The 21,698-nt window shown below is 38.4% G+C and overlaps 1 protein-coding gene across 1 annotated transcript in view; it reads left to right on the top strand.

Moving 5' to 3' along the window:
* Positions 1-21,698, top strand: part of LOC139908589 (uncharacterized) — a 72,947-nt gene that overhangs the window by 34,480 nt on the left and 16,769 nt on the right. Inside the window, exon 20 of the mRNA XM_078291415.1 lies at positions 11,651-11,704. Coding sequence (XP_078147541.1) covers positions 11,651-11,704 — 54 coding nt within the window. The remainder of the gene's footprint in view (positions 1-11,650; positions 11,705-21,698) is intronic.

Raw genomic sequence — 21,698 nt, 5'->3', positions numbered from 1 at the left:
AATTACACACAAACACTATTGCGGCCATATGCATACACATAACACACATGCACACACAGAACCTACACACACTTTGTCGCAGACTCGTAAACTCGCTGGTAGGATTAAAGCTCCACTGCTCTGCAATTAAGGCGAGACGCTACAAGTGAATAGGGGAAACAAATCCTTTCATCCTATCAGAATGAAATTTTATATGTTGAATATGAACACAAATACACTTCTGACTTTTTGTTATATTATACTTTGTGGCGGTTTATTATTATTATCATTGACCTAAGTTATGTATGTAGTTCTTTATTTATTTGGTTGGCTCATGTAAAATAGCTCATAATATAGAAATCACAAAAGATATCAAAACTTTTTTTTTTTTTTTTTTTAGATAATTTGACTCTTTTTTCTTCTACTCTATTTCCTATTCCTATCTATTTATATTTCATGAAACCGCAGTAGTAATAGAAGCAAAAAATATTGTAATATCTCAAAATTGACCCATCCAGCCAAAATTGTAATTTCTACCTGTGGTGCTTCACCTTAACAAATCTCCCATCAACTTTAACAATTTCTGATATTCATAGAATGGTCTCACAACTCCCATTGAATGCCAATGCCAATGAGACCTATAGTTAGACATATAAGGCTTCACACAACTAAAGGCAATGCAGACAGTAAAGTGATTTCCTTGCCAGGGATAAAATACAGTACAGTCGATGTATTTTCTACTTTGTCAAGAAACCTCATGTCAAAACCAGCTGGGTTTTAACTCGGCATCCCGCCTGCACATCCTGTGCATTCATGAGTGGACTGCGTGTGTGTGTGTGTGTATGGATATCATAATCGACATATCTGGTATGCTCTTTATGTTGGGTTGTAGATGAGTTCAATTGTATAATGAGCTGTACATGTGTATATGCCCACACGTGCACAACACACACACCCAAACTGCTCTCTTTCAATAACACACACCGACTGTAAGACAGCCCCGGATCTGATATTTAACCTTCAAATTAAGGTAGTTAGAAGGATATCACCCTTGCAGTAGATTTCAGCCTGTTATTATCAGTAATTGAGTTAATATTGTGGGCGCAGCAGTGTGTTTTGACGTCACAGAGGGGGAAAGGGCTTCTCATATATCGGCCATTACTTCTCCTTATTAATTGTTAATAGTAGTATTAGCAGTCAGTCCATAAGTGGCCTTTTGGAAAGGTGTTTTAGTGATCAAAATGAGAAATATCTGTCACTTGTGTGCTTTTGGGTCAAGCTGAGCAGGTCCTTACTGAAGGAGTTTTAAACATTTTCTTGAGGAATTCTAGGGGGAAAAAAACCCCTAAAAAGAATAATAAATGTCAGTATGAGTTATCAAATTCAAAAAAATGCTTGGTGCTCTGAATGCCGTTGCTTCACAACAAGCAGGCAGTCGAACATCCCCACTTTCCATTTACAAACCAAAAGGTTTGCCCATGTGGGCGTGACATGGGTCTATTTATAACTCCATGCTTGTAATTTAGTAGCAAGAGCAGGAACTTCAGAACTACACATGCTGGTTACACACAACGTCTCTACTCTGCAGGCTGCTTGGACCCTTAATCATGAGGTATAGACCACAAGCATATGTGCCGTGTTGCTGGCTGTGGGGATGGTCAAAGTTCCTATAGGGCTTGTTCTTGTGTATACATAATAATCTGATATCAGAATTAGTGAGATTGAAAACCAGTAAGAGTGTATGGGCTGTACAGCAACAGTATATTCCAGTTTTTAAGCACAAAGCTCACTTTATTCATTGCCATGCTGTGTTAATGGACCCATATTATTGGAATGAAAGTTTTCCTTTATTTATATATGTATATGATCAAAGATGTTTAACTTAGATATTGTTAAAATTAGATTTTGTATGAGTGGTTAAATTTAAAGTTATTGCAATTTCAAAAGTCCACCCATTTTTACTGGCTGACACCAGGAAACGCATCACAGCTGGACTTGATCCTGATTGGCTCCCTCACTAAAGATCTACTGAAATCTGTCCAATCAGGCCAGTTTGCAGCATTTGAACTGGAAAGCCTTCACTCAGCAGGTTTACCTCATTTGAATTAGAGGAGCTGCTGTTTTCGGCCAAAGTATATTTATTTGCAAAACATCATGAAGAACATTATTCTTATTCTGAGTCATAGCATATTTGAAAACAAAATCATGAAAACTGAAAAATATAAGTTTCTTTCGTGTGGTGGAACAGAGCACAAGAATACGGATTGTTCCACAACGCTAAAAATGTAATAAAATATCCCTCTAAATAGGTTGAAGATGTAATCAAACCTGTTAATGTAATAAATAACATCACGCTATTACTTTAATCGGCCTTTATTACTTCAGGCAATGCTCAAATATTTTCAAAAATCCAAATCTATACAAAAAAGGTATGCTAATAATCAAGGGCGTAGGTTTGATTTTGACATTGGTAGGGACACAAATGGGGGAGGTCCGGAGGGGATGTAACCCCCACTGGAAGCTGAGGCGTTTTGCATTTATGATAGACTTCTGACCGCCATTTCATGTCATCTAGATCAGTGATTCTCAACCTTTTTCATATCGAGGACCCCTAGTTTAGTCCACATTAGAGCCATCGACCCCCATTTGATGAGATTTTGTCTCTCGGACCCAAATCTGAGAATACTTTTATTGTTAGATATGATTTTGATCCAGAATCCCATGACTGTCTGTATTGTAGGTAAAGAGATAACAGTGAAACTAAGATCAAAATAGTCATTCTTCTACATTCTGTAATTGTGTTAACTATTTGTAAATTAAATAATGCTGAAGTTTAACAATTCATCAATTTGCTGGGGACCCCCTGGAACCCCCTCAAGGACCGCTGGTGGTCCCCGGACCCCACGTTGAGAACCACTGATCTAGATAGTTATGGTAGCCAATACACTCATTAACAGACACACAGACACAGGGGTGTAGCACATTAATGAATCCTTTACTCAAATTTGCCAGCTGAATGGGACTTTGAAGAGCACATTTTGTTTTAAGGCAGGTACTGTAGTACTGTTGCCTATTCAAACCAACGATCTGTATTTACATTTAAAATAATAATAATAATAATAATAATAAGATATTGTAAACTATATCCAAACCCTACATACAAACAGCTGAGTGTCCACTGCCTTGCTCCGATTTGAAGGAGCCAAACACATGCCTACGCCTGTCATTAACAGAGATGAACTGTTGGCATATTTGTTTTAGTGTTGTCCAGTGTGGCACACAGCAGCATTGTTCAATCTCACTTGTGACATGTAGGCTACTTACGGTCGTCACTCGTCACAAACACACGCGACACGGTACTTAAATAAACTAACTTTAATGGCTAAACACAACTGTTACTAATATAAAATAGGATGGAGTCTTCACTCGCATGCTCGCCGGTAGGCGGAGCTTTGGCTCTTCTTGCCCACAGCATTTCATACGTTAGCAAGAAATGGCAAAGCCAATCAGCGATTTTTTGGGGGGGTTAGGGAGGCGGTGTGACGCCAATTTTTATCCGGGTGACGCAATAACATTCTAAAACAGCTGTTATACTAAAGTTTCGTTACAGCGTCCGTTGCTATGCCGACACGGGACACCGATGCACTACACCAATGCAGCGGGACTCGTAGCAGAGAACGCGATCTGTTAACATTGACTAGACTCTGACGGACAAAACAACGTTTATTGTCAATCAAAATAATTGCTAGGGACATTTCAGAGTCGCTTGATATTGGTAGGGACACGTCCCTACCGTCCCTACCCAATTCTACGCCCTTGCTAATAATACAGTACAATATCTTAAAAGTGTACAATTACTGTGTGTGTGCATGCATATGAGTGTACATGCATTAAACATGAAATCCGTAAAAAATAATTCACATAATGATTAGATATTGCTGTCTGGTTTGATTTACTACACATTTTAAGCTTAGATTTAAAGCCAGAAAAAGGGGGGAATTTTCATATTACTCATTATTCATAAAAGGTATGACATTTTGAACCAATTTGCTAATAATAATATTGATGAATAATGTGATTAACTCCTAAGAATAAGAAGAATGTACTAACTTGAGTACGACAGTATTAGTTAATATTATTACATCATCAATTAAAAACATGTTATACTCCTAATGATGTAATAATGAATAATGTAAAAATGTAATGTTATTTTTTGCATAAACAAGTTTTATTAAATTTTTGACCCATTTAGAGGGACATTTTATTACATGTTGAAAAGTTATTACATGATCAGTTGCTACTGCACATGTAGCCCATTAGCAGGGACAACAACTGTATTTCAAACCCCATTCAGTGTGTGTGTGTGTGTGTGTGTGTGTGTGTGTGTGTAGTTGCATGAACCAACACCAGCTGCTGGGATGGAGAGAGCCTCAGGGTTTCCTTATAATCATAACAGTACACCTGTGGTGCCAAAGGAGAACACACTGTATGATTTGTAGTTACCGAAAGAGAACTTCAAGCAGTTCATGAAGGAACATTTGAAGAATTCCGCTCCAAAATTAGATATCCAACCTCTGAAAAAAGTGACACTCTTTAAAGAAAATAAGCTCAGGCTGACTGGTGTGTAATTACATCGCAATACGAGCCCATCCACTGGTGAAGCTCCAGTCAGAGAGCGGATGGTAAAGCAGAGGCAGAGGCAGGCAGTTTCGATTAAGTTGAATGTTTAATATTTCACTTGAGCTGCAGAATTACAGTCACATGACAAGAATATCAGTTGATCTGGGCAGACAAAGGTAACAGTGACCAGCAGTTTGTAGTCGCAGTAGCAGAAAGTGTATAGTTCTATAGGGAACAAGAGAGGAGATGCTAGTGGCAATCAAGTTAGGCAATTACACAGTGTACTCAGAATATTAAAATAATTACTAATATTATCAAGCGTTCATATATATGTAATAACAGATAATAAGCATTGTCAATAACATATCATAGAGGTGTGCATTAGCATTGGTAATGAATCAACAGTAGAGTAAATCTGGATGCATGACTGGACTTGGACCTGAATTAGGATCAAAGATCAGAAGGATTAGAGTCTAAACGGGTCTATATACATACTGTATATATGCAGTATATATATGTACTGTATAAGATATTTGGCCAGAAGATACATTGTATTGTAGTATTCTAGTTGCATGTCAGAGTACAGTAAGGGAGTAAACAATAGTGCAACATTAAAATGGCAAATAAATAACTTAAATCACACATTTCTCTAACATGGCAATCTGGTAACGTAGAGGACTGCTATTGGCTGATCTTTGTTGCCAGGTGATGTCACCACCTCTTCTACTCTATAGAAGGTGACATCATCTGACGCCAAAGATCAGCCAATAGCAGATGGCAATTTCAGTAGCATGCTTTTTACTATTACAGGTTTCAGAAAGTATTCAGACCCTTTCACTTTTTTCACACTTTGTGTTACTGACTTAATTTAAAATGGATTTAATGTTTTTTTCCCTACACACAATGCCCCATAATGACAAAGCAAAAACACATTTTTAGATTTTTTTTTTTGCAAATTCATTAAAAACAAAAACTTAAATATCTCATTTACATAAGTATTCAGACCCTTTACTATGACACTTATCCAATAGTAAATTTTCATGAACTTCCTTCCTCCTCTTCTTCTTTCTCTTCTTCCTTCCTCCACCTTCTTTTTACTTTTTCCCTCAATTTTTCCCCCTTTTTTCTCATAACTATATGGCTAAGCTGTTCCTAGCCATCACATTGCTGCTAGCCGCTATAGTTTGAATCTATTTCTAATCAACCAGTCATGACAATTTATTTCTTTGCACATTTTGTTAATTCATTTAGTTGTTCAGTACCGTTTTTGTGAACAAATTCTTCATTTAAAGGCAGGATGAGTTTTTATACCATTGAATGTGTGTGTGTGTGTGTGTGTGTGTGTGTGGTGGACGGGTATGTTGAATGCTAGTTCAAACCCATGCAGCACTGATACATGGACCTTGTGGACTCATGAGCTGAACTACTTCAGAGGTGAAGCTATTCTTGTACTCTAAGGAACTTATTTTCCAATACATATTCTCCTTTTTCCGTTGCTACCATATATTTTACATCCAAATTGAGCTATTCTGGTTTCTCTATTTATGTCCAATTACTTCATATTTTTATGCTCATTCCGTTTATGGGTGGTTTAGAAGGAGACTAACTGACTCTATAGGTTTGACATGTTCACTGTTTTTTGTCACGTAGCATATGCTGAAGTGATGTTTCCACTGTTTTCATTGCAAAATTACAGGTTTTATAGAAAACAGTGACTTTACATGCATAGAGCTGACTGCTATCTGCTGATACATGAAAATTAGACCAACACTGTACTTTACATGAATTTGAGTGTATGGATGTGTTCATGCTTGTGTCCCTGTGTGTATGTATTGACATTATGATGTGTGTGCAGTGTTTGAATTTAACTTTTTGGCTCACGTGCCAAGGGCTGGTAAACTAAAAAAAATTACCTGCCAAGAATATTTTTTTACCGACCAAAAGAAACCTGCTTTCAATGCTGTATAATGTATAGAATCAGATACTGTGTGAAACATTCAATAAAGAAACAAGCAGATTTAGAGTTTTCATTTAAAACTTGCTCACGCACTTATATAATGGATCTTTTTGTCTTCATTTTCCTCTTAACTTTTTTCTTTTTGGTGGCCTCCTTTCGACCATAGACTGTAAAAAAAGATGGAGGTAGTGAGTGTGACGTCACCCATAGGTTTCTGAAGGGCCGTTTTGAAGCCTAAAGATTGGGTTTACGATTGCCACCATGTTGACATTTTTTGGAGCCAGCTCAGCCAAAGCGAGCCTGAGCTGCAGCTCCGCCTACTATTGGCCCGTAATCGGCCACCTGTTGACCACTGGACAGGCGACCTGTCAATCACTAGGCAAACAACACCGTTTTATATCTGTTATATCCCATTAATTATTTTGAAAATAGCCATAAGGACACACATTAGAAGAAGTGAAATTCCCTACTGAGACCATAACCTCTTGTCGAAAATATTTATTGACTTTATATTTTGAGTGAGAAGTTGGCTTGTGGTCCCATTGAGTTGGGCTAGATTTGGAGTCTCTTTGGCGCCGGCCTCTAGCGGACGTTAGAGGAATTGCCATCTGCTGCCACTTCCTTATTGGCTTCCAAATTCACCTGTGGTTTTGGCTGCTTGGTTTCAACTAATGTTGGGCTAGTTAACCATCCAGACAGTGGAGAAACAAAAGTGTAGATGCTACTGATTTATGTGGCCAATCAGGAGCCTGTTATAGTCATCTGACGGTCAGAGAGAGTGTACAGTGGCCAGCAGAGACAAAGTTAAAGAACAGGCAAAGACCAAAGACTGTATATAACCTAGGCATTCGAATGTTAGCATTTATTATTAGCCCTTATTGATTTGAAATTTTAGCGTCATTTGCTGTTTGGTGGGTGGTAATGTCAGACCCTGTGTGTGTGTGTATTTTCTCTGAAACACAACTTGATTGATTCTTTATTAGAAAATGATCTTTCCAGACACAGGCTGTATTGTGTATTATTGTATTTTCCTGTTAGCTGCCTCTATCTTTTATTGACTCCTCTGTCAGATCTCCAACCAGAATTCATCCAAGTGCAGTGTGGCTTAGAGACAAGTAACAGTCACTTCAGCCTTTAACAGTATGTGGCAGGGTGAAGCGGCAGGTCACTCCGCCTACATAGAGGGCCGATGTCAGTCCCAACCAGCCACTCTGCACTTGTCTATTTTCTCTCAGTTGTAATGTCCAGAGATTTATGTCATCTTGTTTATTGGGCCGTGGTGGGCGTCTTGGCTGTGTAATTACGAGGTCTGCTGCTCGTATGGTTTTATGTGCGTAGTGTGGCAGGACACTTCAAAAGAAAACAGACGCAGTGGAGAGCTAATTCACTTGTTTCCTCGCCGCCAACATACAGAGCTTGGCACTTCAAATATACGTTGGTGGGACCTGGTAGCCTCTGTGTCTGCGAAGGAACTTGAATAGAAGGAAGCGCTTTGTTCCACATGTTGTCATACTTGAAGCCTGGAGTCGAGACCACCTTAGTCGAGTCAAGTGCAACAGGCTCAGTCAAATTTGAGTCAAGACCGCGTCCAAAGGGGTCAAGACCAAGACCGAGGCCAGAGCAAGAGCAAGACCAAAATAGGCAATAAACAATGTAAATGTCTTTCCAAATGTAGAATTAATGATTAAGGATGGACACAGATGTAGATCTATTCGCAGGACCTCTGTACTATACCCTTCAGCATCCGACTAATCAATGCATTCAAGTTTGAGGACCATTACAGGCTACACACAGGTCCTTTAAATTCTTTGCAGTACTAGGCAGAAAATAAACCAAAGTGGACCAGGGTTAGAGAAGAAGTCTTAGAAATCTTTAGGCAAGTCAACATCCAGTAGAGGCCGAGACCAAGACTAGTCCAAGACATCGGAAAAGTGTTGGAGACTAGACTCAAGACGTACAACCCTGCGCTGAACTGTTGAACTGCTTAAGGTGCATGCTCAACACAAAATATGGTGGCATGATGTAAAAGCCAGCAGATATGGCATATTGACGAGAAGCCCATTATAATGCTGTATTGTTTTAAATAGTAGCCTGGGAAGTTTCTGCATACCATCATTCATTTAAGTGTTGTTTTAAATACATAGTGCAGTATATTGTAGGCCAGGAAGTCTAGAGACGAGCCATATCTAAGTACATATTGTACTGCGAGCCGAGCCTTTCAATCCAAACAGCCAGCTGTACTGAGCCACATTCCGTACTTGACTGTAATGCACTGTCCCAAGCTACAATAGTCTTCTCTTTGAGGCCAGGCGATTCTTTGAAATGAATTTTACAGTTTATACTGGATGTTGGGAATGGCTCATCTACAAAAGCAACAAGAAAAGTGTTCCCAGATCCCTGGATGAAACTTAATGAGGCTGGTATAGGGACGGCTAGACAGCTACAGTATTAGCTGGGCTGTCTCACTAGGACAGACCAGTGGAACAATACTGACAGCACTACTAATGGATCATTAAATATATCCACAAGAGAAGCAAAGATGACCACTTCTGGTCTTTTTTTAGATGAGCTCTCTTCATTTCTTATGTTTTCAACGAGGCTTACAGAGTTCCGGCTGGTCAAGGAATTTCTGGGATATCATGGAATTTTGAGAGGCGTATTCCACACAGGGAAAAGCCAGGGAATGTGATGTATTCTCTGGGAACGTCAGGGAATGTCATTAAGTTTTGAGAGGTGTTTTCCAGACAGTCAATGTATTTGAGTCAGGGAATGTAATACATTCTCTGAGGAAGTCAGAAATAGGGTTCCTACAGTTTCAATTTCAAAATTCCATACTGTTTTCAGTCTTTAAATTCTTGATTTTAAGGTTTTCATTGGTGTTCATGATGATTTATGCCAATAGTCAACTATGCCATATCACTCTAGAGATGAAGGTTATTGTTCATAGCAACAGATATCAGAACATGTCAGATGACAGGGGTCTAAACCCAAAGATAATGTGTAGTTATATGTTCATCAGGACAGTACAACAGCATTTTTCTATCCTTTTTTTTTGTGGAAATTACTTGGAAATTACCAAATTCTTTTTGGTAATGTGTAGGAACCCTGCAGGGAATATCAGGGAATTTTACAAATGGGTCACTTTAAAGTAATATACCAGAATGTATTTTACATCTTCTTTTACACATTCATGGCATGCTGTTTACCCCTTTATAATTTTTCTGAGCTTAAAAACAACAACAACAACAACATTTCTATAGCAAGTGGGTCTTGGAAAGATCATGAATATTTCCATTTTAAATTCAAAACATTTATGTTGGCATTTGACAAATGATAATGCTTTAACTTAAATGATGTACATTTAAGGCCTTAGAAAGTATTAAAATGTCTTCAATTCAGATATTAGAGGTTATTTTTTCACCATGTAGTTTTGACACCTTTGTGCTGCATGTCCACTCTTAATACAGAACAGGGTTAGTAGTACAGTATGCATCCTATCTGTTTTACCAAACACAGTAGGTTTATGTGCAATTCAATTTTAACAATTCATTTCCTGGCGTCCTTTTCTCATTCTGCCCATTTATAGTTTCACAACTTTCATTAGCTATGTTCAATCAGAACTAGGCTGGTTTTAGCAGCTTTGTTTCTTTGTTTTGGTTTTTTAATTGGTCATAAATTCAATTCCAAGTAGCATTTAATAAGGTTTTAAAGTTTTAAATGTGGCTTTTTGAAACTTAGTCTGTAGTGTAATGGTACCTAGCGGCCTTAGGTTACCTGATATGATGAGCTTTATAGGTCCAAGTACGTACAAAGCTGATATCCACATGGTGAGTTTTTACTGAACATGACTGATCTATGTCCTTGATGACTTTAGAATCTGAATCTGAATTACTTTAGTTGCCAATCACAGTAAATATACAATAAGTGTCCTGCTGATATTGCTAGAGAGATATGCTGCACGGCAAATTTTCCAGTGTGTTGATAGCAGGGGTGGAAAGAGTACCACAATATTCTACTCAAGTTTAAGTACTGTTAATTTGCTGAAATGTTACTTTAGTGGAATCAAAATTACCGCTGTAAAAACCTACTTCATTAAAAGTAAAAAGTAACTAATTTAAAATGCGCTCAGAGTAAAAGTTCCATAAAAAACATTACATTGTCATCTTCCCCATGCAATGCAAAAAGGATGAAAGAACAGTTGTTTTTTCAACTCTTGTTGGGCTTTATAAAATAATATTATGAAAGTCATGCCATTATTCAATCTGTGATTAAATAACATGAAAATACCCATCCCCATTATTGTGTTACTACAGTGATGTTTCTATTTTCTACTAGCTATCCAACTAGCTAGCAAGGCTAGCAAACTAGCTAGACAACAACCAGGCTAACACAAACCAATAATATTGTAGCTGGATGGATGTTAACTAAGCTACTATCATGGATACATTTGAGCATTTAATGTTACAGTTAGTTAACTTAACGTTTACTTCACATGTTTGTACAGGTTTGATGTATATGTAATTTAAGATTAGCCAGTTTCTGGGGCATTGCCTATGGAGAGCCTACATTTGTACGCTGTAATGGATGTGATTTAAAATGTAGTGTACAATAGGCTACTTCAGTCATAACATACTTAACTAAAAGTGAAATTAGTGACTTCCAAAACTACTCAAAAAAGTACACAAAAAAGCTACTCAAATACAGTAACAAGAGTAAGTGTTACATTATTTTGTTACTTCCACCCGTGGTTGATTTCTTGCAGTACTATGCTGGCACACATGGTATCAACAAACTTTTAGACGGTGTAAAAATAATAGTATTATGTTTGCTCCTTTCAACTGATGGCTTGTTGGCCTTCTCTTAGACATCCATTGACCTTTCTAGCGTTAATTTATGTCAATATGCAACAGCAATAAAATTTAATTCCAGATTGTTTTCTAATGAACTGCTGAAATTTTCTTATCATACCCTCTATTCTGTGGTGTCCTATTTCACAGGGATATTTTACTGAATGATGATTATCAGATAATATGGGACAATTATACTGTATGACTTCTAAAGCTCCTTGTAATGATTTTTGTGTCGTCTCCCCAGGGAGAGAAGGGAGATACCGGGCTGACTGGTGCTGATGGAGTTCAGGGCGTCCCGGTGAGTTGACACTGATGACATGTTAATCCCATTCATATTATACCTGCCTGTGTGACAGCACTGCATGAAGAGCTGACAGATTTCATGTTTACACAGTAAAATACTGTGTAAACATGAAATCTGTCAGCTGTTAAAGGGTTTTAGTCATCTGATATTGAAGCTAAAACAACGTGCTGTAATCAAAATGCAGTCACTATATTATTAGCCAGATATTAACACATTGAATATGTTTCGTAATTTTGCAGCAATGCCAGTAGCAACAATCATGGATGAGTCTTAGTGTATTAATTCAAGTTATTAGGCTGTAATTCATTACATGCTTAGTATTACAGCTGCCGACGAGTGCGGAGACTGCTTACAAAATATGTTTCTTGTTAACTAGGCACTCCGTGGCTATAATCTGCAACTAGGTTTTAAGTGGCCCTATAAAGAATTAAGGGAAAGAGCAATCAGGAAATAAACATGCAACCTCGAATTCACTGCTGCTTTAAAACGCTGCTGCTGTGCTGGGTAAACTCACTGCACTCATACACACACACACACGTAACCTCACTACAGATACACACATGCACACACAAGCACACGGACAGTACATACACACGCACGCATTCTTGTCACCAGAGATGTAGTAGAGGTAAACCTAGCTAAATCCACTTTTTTAGACTAACATAAATCTGTTTGACATAAATTCACAGTATACACAGTATATCATAATAAGTAGTGTCAAACTGATATTAGTTATGCTTGGTCTTTTAAGGTGATAAGATGCGTAAATGCTTTGAAAATATAATTTATTTTTTTCCACATTGGTGGTTGTTTGCCATATGATGATCACTGACTGGAGGTCATAGTTGACCCTCCTTTGTATTTACCACTACATCACTGCTTGTTGCAAACACATGAACCATTGCAACACATTGCAATCCAGCAAAAACAAAAAGAAACTTCAGATTAGATGAAAATGTATGTTCCCCATAGGAGTTGTCACAGAATCAAAGAATACGATATAGCACTGGCTATGATATAGATAACAAAAGAACAATAGAGTCTGTAAAAACACAGTGTGGCCGATAATTACAAGAAATAGAGCAGACTGAGAGGAAAAAATATATATGAAATATGAAAATGTATGAATTTGGTTCTGTGCATTATTAAATTTACAAGTGTGCGTCGTTACCGATTCACATTATCAAGTGTAGATAGGACCACACATATGTAGAAATGTGCAAAACTATTTACATTTCATATATTTACAGATGTCTGTAACATATGAACCTCATCAATTTTCCAGATGGAGTCCATATCAACACAAAGGTGACCAATTGCAAATGTACTGTTTTATCAGATCATATTTACAGATGAAAGTACAGTATGTACCAGTTCATATATAGATTTTTACAGAAATCTCAGGAAGCATTGTACAGTCTGATGGCTGTTGGTACAAAAGAGCCTAACTGTGCGTTCACACTGCAAGCAACTTGGTTGATGGTGTCTCTATTCTGACCAATCGTCGACTGTGTGAGAGACTCTGATTGCATCTATGTAGCGGTCTTCAGGCAAATCATGTATTGTTCGCTGCTTTGGTATTGCCTTTCATAACGTTGATGAGCTTGTTAACAAGCAGTAGGTAAAAAACTCAAAATAAAAGTTGTTTAGGATGGAGCCAGCCTTTAACCAGTTTGTACTTTCATAGTTACAGACAGTAGAGGTTGTGTACTTTCATAGTTACTGAAAGTAGAAATTGTGTATGATGTAGAATATTCACCCTCCCCAAAGGATTTGAATGGATGGTACAATGTCAAGTATGTCGGCTGTAACAGCTTCAGTTTGATATTTACTTTAATTCACTTGAAGTGGTAATCCTCGGGATTCTGTTGTTGTTGTCTTTTTTATTTTATTTTATTTTGTTTCCATCTTTGGTGCTAAGTATATTGCTGTGGTGTTTTTTTTACCCAGCTCTTCTTCTATTTATTGCAAACAAACTGGAAACATAAAACGCATCACTTCCTGTGTGCCAGAGGATTTTTCCCCAGGAAAGACCTAACAGACACCGGGTGTGTAGAACAGCAAATGTAAAAGCTTTCATGAAGTGGCTATAGGTTGAGTCACTATTGTGTTATAGCAATCAGTGATAGAGAGCAGCAAAACATGACATGACAAGACATTTATTTATATGAAAATGTTGCCAATTATGACTTTAAATCCACAAGCTAAAAGGCCGGCCTCAGGCCCGACGTGAACTTTTCAATGCAGTGTGTTTAATTGCTTTAAATGTTCACGGTTATGCAGCTTGTAAAAATGGCTCTAAAGTGTCAGTCTGGTAAACTCATCATTGTCTCACACCCACACACACACACACACACTTTATAGGAGGCAGTGTGTATAGCAAGGCGCACACACACAAATGCACACGTGCAACACACGTATACACAAACATATCGCAGGAGGCCGTGCACACTCATACACACACACACACACACACACACACACACACACATAAAAAGCCATACACATTCTTTATAGACAATGAAGCTGGTCTTGCCTGTCTCTACTAATTATACAACAATCCTCATTACTCACATCCACATAGTAAAATACTGTACGTTGCTGAACCGTGTTTGTACGTAGTACACACACACACACACACACACACACACACACACATCCTGCTGTTTGAGGACAGATAGGCAAAGCCTCACAGTCTTTATATTAACAGTAGCAGACAGCATTGCGTGCTGAGCAGGTCCTCACCGCACCCCAAAACCAAACCCTCCCTTCCTAATCAAGCTGATGTTTGCATGCAACGCTAGAAAAACACCCCCAAAAAACAATGGATACATGTTTTATTATCCTAAATAGTTTTACTATACTAAATTTAATCGCCTTGTAACTAAGGCTGCATAAAACCCCCTCTATATTAATACAAACCACAGAACACTAACCAATAGACACAGATAGACACTAACAGACACAAACACATGCATGCATACACAGGTATTCAGGAACAAGCGTGTACATACACAAATACACTTTGTTTCCAACGCGAGTGAATTTGAACAAACTTGAAATGTCGCAAAAAATAAAAAGTGAACAAATCTGTTTCCTGAATGTCAAAACACATCCACCAGAAAAATGGAAAGAACCTTTCAAGAATTGATTAGTATTGCGCAAGTACTGTATTGGGTATTAGTATTTGGTTATTGTTCTTTAGTGTCAGATAATGTTGGCCATATTTCATCTAAAGACGAAAAAAAAGAAATGCACTTGATATTCTAATGATATTCTAATGTACCAACTAATTGTCATATAACCACTATGGAGACATAAACATGGTAGAAACAACAAATATGATATTCCAAATTACCAACTAATGGTCATACAACCACAATGGGCACCTTATATATGGTAGAACCAACATGTATGACATTTCTTGAGCCAGTCAAAGCCACTTTTGAACTGTTGAATTGCTGAGTGATCAGTGAGGTTTTTTTTCTTTTGCGATATTGAGTACATTTTATCAAATCTTCTGTTTCTATTCAGCTTTTCAAATTTGGTCCGCATAAAAGTACTTGGATGAAAACCCAGCTATAGATGTACATAGTGTGGCATTCCAGCAGCAGTGATGAGGGCCTCTTCTGATAAAGTGAGTGATTAAAGTAGATCAGAATGCAAAACAGAACAGATTAAAGAGACCAAAGTCCTTTAATCCTACATCCTCCTCTCTCATCTCCTACCCTTAACTTTCCTGGGCATGCGGGAATCCCTCATTCACTCCCTTTCCCCTCTTTTCCCCCTTCACTCTCTTTTCCTCTCTTGCAACCTTCCTATTTATCTTCATTTGATTTATCTACAGTATTTTCAACCTCTTGACCCTGTTTAAGATAATCCATGACATTTACATATAAATAAATGTCAGTTTTGCTACTCTCTATGTGATTGCTATAACACAATAGTGATTCAACTAGCCAGTTCATGAAAGCTTTTGCATTTGCTGTTCTAAACACCTGGTGTTTGGTAGCTCTTTGTGGGAAAAAACCTCTGGTGCACAGGAAGTGATGCATTTTTGTTTATAATAAATAGAAGAAGAACTGGGTATTTAGCATGAGCAGTGATAGGCCAGTGGTACAGCCTCCATGTCTGAACCATTGGCCTATCATAAAGTAGACACAGTCAACCGGGCTCTGCCTATGGGAGTGAGTGAATTAAGCCAATTCTCTTTGCCACTTCCTGCTACCTCCCATAATTCCCAGCGTGTGATGTCACTGCACCATCAGTAGGATTCTGGGTAAGATACCCACTCAGCCAATCAGATGCTGTGACGTGGAGCCAATCAGGATGTATTGCGTCAGTCCAAGATGGCTATTTCTGTGACCAACAGGATGTAAACAAAGGCAACGGCTATTTGTCTCCTCTTGCAGTAAGCGAACATTCAGAACTATTTACCTGAACATTGTAATTGTAAAATGTTCATGTGTTACCTCAGTGTGTGCTAGAAAGATGACGTTAACATAATGTTGTCCAAACTTGGAAAAGCCTCCATTACCCATGTGCTAATTTAACTAGCTAGCTGCTGGCTGTCTAATGTTGACATTTTGATAATATTATCACAAAATGCTCACCAGATTATTTTATATGGGAGCCTGATTGGGACATTTTCCTTAGGTAGTTGCAGGGAAAGCATATGCAGTCAACGTATCCAAAGCTATGCTCATCTATGTCAGGGTATTATGGGAATTCACTTCATTCATTTCTAACCTATCGATATTATAGAGGTTCTCTACGGGGAAACTGGCCTTACTGCACCATTAGCTAGAGGCTGGCCGTGGTAGTGCAACTACCTTACCAGAATGACATAGACAGACAAAGAAAGGAGCACCACATACAGAAACTCAAACTTCATCAACGGAAAGTCCAAGGAAAAAGACGTCAAGTGATCTCTGGCAAGTGCAGTGCAGTGCAGAAACACCACTGATGAGCACTTAGCAGCAAAGACGGAGACAAAATTAAAAAAACACAGCAATGAGCGCTTAGCACCAAAAGTAGAGTAGAGTAGAGACAGAATTAAAAAAACAATACAAAACACGATCTCGAGGATTAACGGGCTAAAAAGGAGGAGATGAGGCTAGCTTCTTCAGCGTCTTCTTTTAAATCACTCCTAAAAACATACATTTATAAACTTGCATCTATTTTAGTTAGTTACTCAATACAGTTCTAAGTGAGCCAACATGCTTGCAAACACAAAACGAACATTCAGGACAATTATCATCTGCATACCTTGGCTATGACTTGAATGTTGGCTAGCTACTCTTTATAATGGGTGTAATTAACCACAATCGCGACAAACAAACACATTTTAAAACTTAACAAGTCTCGTCCATGTAGCCGATGCCCAATAAAGCCATGTCTCAGTAGCCATAGAACTCTATTGTATTAAAAAAACTATTAAAAACACGTCACAGAGCCATGCTGCTGCTCTGGCAGCATATTTCATCATCGTGATGCACCGGGCCAGCCGACTTTTTCCTCAAACAACTTAATAAGCTGGCTGTAGACACGTTTTCCATCTCAGGAAAGTAGTTCCACCGAAAATATTCCCCGGTGTAATGAAGAATTTGTTCCCATTTGAATTTGATTTGGTAATAACTACAACAGCCTGACTTTTCATGGTAACAGTTAGCGATTTTTAAAATTGAAACTATGTCTTTGTGAGCTGTATTTAAAGGTTTTTAGCTTACAATTGGAGCCAATGATTTCCGGTTTGAAGGCTAAAAAGGTATGAAGTCAGAAAGTAATGGGAGTAGAGCAAACGCATTGTTGATTCCGTTATTTTCATAGGATTTGTTGACGATAAGAAATGTATTTAAAAACACCAGCCGTAACCTTTAACCTCTTATTAGACTATCAGCTATTTTAGTTGTGTTTCAAAGGTTCTTATCAGTGGAAATGTTTTAGACTATTTGTCTTGTTTTGCGATGGTATTGCTCTTTGTTCGTCATGTTGTTGGGGTGGCGGTCCTGCGTCGATTCACTACTGTTGGACATCCCGAAAGAATCAAGTTTATTGAAAGAATCAGTCTTCATCGTCTCTTTTCCTACCCTTCCCTGTTCTGCCCTCTCCTCACCTCAAGGTAAGGTGAAGGCCTGATGAGGGTGGGGAAGAGAAACTGTGGTGTGATGATAGCCAGGATCCACTAAAGTCAGATCATATATCCACATCCATCTGCAGACTTGCGGGTGTGCTGCTGAGAGATGGATGAGTAAGAGGCCTATTTCGATGCAGGGCCCGCCTCATAATATACCACCTCTCAAAGCGACTAGTGTGTTTATGAGTGTTTTCTTTGCCAAGGTTAGGGTTGTTTGGGGGGAAAATATTTGTTATCACACCCTGATTGGTGCTCTTGTTTTCACCAGGAAATTGATGTCGCTCAATTTTCACTTTTTATCGGTACCGACATCAAGCCACAAAACATCAAATATTATATATATAAACAACATAAAATATTGTTTCTTTTCATGACAAGATATCCACCTGACAAAAAAAAACCAAAACACTGCCATGAAAGTAAAATTTACACTCAAATTCCATGGAATATTGAGCTATTAGCTATTTAAAGGGCAATTCCACTGAATTCCAGCTGTGAAATCTGTTGTTCCTTTGCTTTTGGATAATCTTCTCTGTATTAGTGATCATTCACTACTTTTACCTTTTCCTAGAAACAAGAGAAAATAGTTTGTCTCACATTGACAATGATGGCTTGCCAACAGCTCCAATGAGATTGATTAGGTAAAGACTGAAAAGCTCCCCCCAGACAGCAAACTGAGATTGAATCAACCGAGAATCAATGTTAGCGCTTCAATGTTAATTACATTGAATCAACTGGAATCTGACATTGATTCAACATCTTGCTCAATGATCTGACACTGATACAACTTTAAAAATGGACTGAAAACAGACACAAAATGAACATAGTTTCAATTAAATTTCAATAATCTGTTTGGTTGATCTAACATTGAAAACTGACATTGATTCAACACCTTTAACAGATAGACAGATAGGAAGAGGAAAACAGAGAGAGTACACAGGATGTCTTCTTGGTGTTCGCAGAGAAACAGCCCTGATGTTGTCGGTAAAGCCACCATGTCAGACCCCAGCTGATATCTGCATCCATTAGACATATTTAAACCACAAGGAATACACACACACGCACACACACGTGTGCGCGCGTGCGCACACACACGCACACACACACACACACACACACACACACACACACACACACAGAAAACTAATCTTCAGTGCGCCCCTAACCCCTTTAAGGGGTTAGCCTTAACCAAAATGTATCATTCTATATACAGCGTTTTAGGCTTCGTTGCAGTGCTACTACAAATAGAAATCTACTCCCAAAGTGTGTTATATTAGTTTCATTTGATATAACACTCATCTGGAGGATACAAGCCTGACCTGGCATGTTCCCGCAGTGTTTGGCTCTTCACCCAGTCCAGGGAAACTATCTAATGTAATATATAAAAAAGCCATTAATAGCATTAAACTGTGATTACAATAATAATTTATTTGTGTTAAACATTTTTGTATAGTACATTTACATTTGCATAGTACATTTGCTGCTGGACAGGGTTTAGCATGAAAAGCACAAGTATACAAAATCTAAGAATGCAAGAAATGTCTGTTACACACCTTGAATCAAGACGCACCATGGCTGAAACCATCAGACATATGGATGCATTCGACAAATCTGGGGTACAATGGGCAACCTACAATGCATTTGTAGGTTGCTGCTTAGTGTAGTGTGCTCAAAAACATATGGATTGCTATCCAGGTTGACTGCACGCGCCAAGCCTGAGGATAAGAATACAAACACTTTGAGTATAAAGTTGGATTTCTGCCATTATCCTGGAGGACCAGTACCCGCAACGCCTGCGCTGTACTTGACATAGGTTCATGTCTTTATGCATTAGAGGATTTTGCCTCTTTGATAGTTATCTCCTTAGAAACATCTACACGTCTACACATGTAAACACCTGCCAAAAAAATTCAACAGCTTGGCTTTTCACTGTGTCAGCTTTCCTTAGGGTCTTAGCAAGCTCGGTGAAGCATTCTCAAGGGTATTTGACAATTCTATTATTGAGCCTGGAGTTAAGCTATTTTCTAAGGCAGACATTTACACATGCAAACATCAGCCATTTCTAAGAAGAAAACGAAACTACGTAGTGATTTAACGCGTAAACGCATGAACTTGTCCATAATAAATCTAGTGTAGCATAGGTGTAGCACAGGTGTCATTTACATGATCTCATAAAAAGTTGTGAAATGAGCAACTCTGAAACACAGATTTACATGCTGTGGATACAAATTATGTGAAATTTATTATCTACCGCAAACTGGCTTTTTGTGACAATAAAACAAAGTGGATGCTGTGGCAACAACACAAATTGGACACAGCATTTTCAGTTAAAGGTTGGCCAATGGTTAAGTTTAGACAAGTAAAACAACTTTGATTAAGGTTTGGGTTAAGGTTATGGTTAGGCAACTAAAACAATTTGGTTAAGGTTAGGAAAAGGCTTTGGTCATGGTTAAATAAGACAAACAAAATTACCCAAATTTACTCATTCGGCCATCTCCCACCCCGACCACAACACCCTTATTTTCCACTACACTACTTCAATGTGAGACTACTTCCTGTTTACCGTCGAGGCCACTTCACGTAACCGTTTCATGCTTGACACATAATGCGCAGTGAAGCTGTGGCGAGCTAATGTCTGCTATGTTGCATCAACAAGAAATGTTAGCTAGCTAGCTTGTGTGGCTAACGTTAGCTACATCATAGGTTGCTTACCTGTCCAACAAATGTAAGGCCAACTCGGCGGTCTTGAGGTTTTTCAGAGTCCTAAGCTACTTCCACCTTTGAAGTTGCTGCAGTAATGTTCACTCCAGTTTTGGAGCGGGCTCGTCGTTGGCCTTTTTGGCTTCAGAATGAGGCTTTTTAGGCTTCACAGCAGAGGTGTCTTGCAAAGCTGATCATTTGGTCGCTGTATGTTCTTCCATGGTTGTCCAAGTGAAACTGAAAGAAGGTCTGAACACAAAGGGGGTAGCTGGGGGCAGAGCTTGGGCATATATTGAAGTGCCTGGGCTGGGGGTGTGGATAATTTCCACCAAAACAGAGAGTACGGACCGGACTGCTTGTTTAGAAAGCTTGAAATCTCAGCTGCCATTGAGGTAACAGTGGCACAACAACACTTGCAAACCTCCACTGATATATTATGGTTATCCTCCTCCCCCTCAGTTGGTCAAGTTCCCGCCCCAGCACTTGTCACTCATCTTGATGAGCTGTCATCCAGCCTGAGGCTGAGGTAATCAGCATCGGTAAAGCCGCCACAGGCGTTGAAGAGGCAGCCAATCTGCATTAAAAAAATCGATGCGGATGTTCCTTATGTTTTTGAGCGTTTAGTTGTTCTTTCCTTTCTTACTGCTTCCCACCATTGCTGTTGTTGCTATGACTTCCCTGCTCTGTGGCCAGTAGCCTCACCTTGATAGCCACAACAACACCGCTGACTACACCTATGCAACACAAAATGGTTTACACCCCAAAATGTCCCAACATTCAGGCAAACAGGGATTTAGGCAGTAACACACAGGGTCACAGACAGACAATGTAATGTATAATATATATACTATTTAATTATTGTTATTTTAATGTAAAAAAAGTTGCACATTGCAGCTTTAATGTTCAACTCAGTGTGGCTTTAGTATTTTATTCGAAGGACAGTTCTGAAGTTCAGATAATTCATTATTATTTTTAATAATAATAATAATAATAATAATAATAATAATAATATATTTTATTTGTATAGCGCTTTTCTAAATACTCAAAGATGCTTTACATAGTAAACGAGATACACAAAACACATAACAGACAATATCAATGAATAATACAACGAATAAAACATTTTAAGTAGGGAGAAAGACAAGAAAGTTG

Source organism: Centroberyx gerrardi, chromosome 22, assembly GCF_048128805.1.
Source record: "Centroberyx gerrardi isolate f3 chromosome 22, fCenGer3.hap1.cur.20231027, whole genome shotgun sequence".
Lineage (NCBI taxonomy): Eukaryota > Metazoa > Chordata > Actinopteri > Beryciformes > Berycidae > Centroberyx > Centroberyx gerrardi.
The sequence above is the reverse complement of the archived record's forward strand: the minus strand, read 5'-3'. Positions and strand labels throughout refer to the sequence as shown.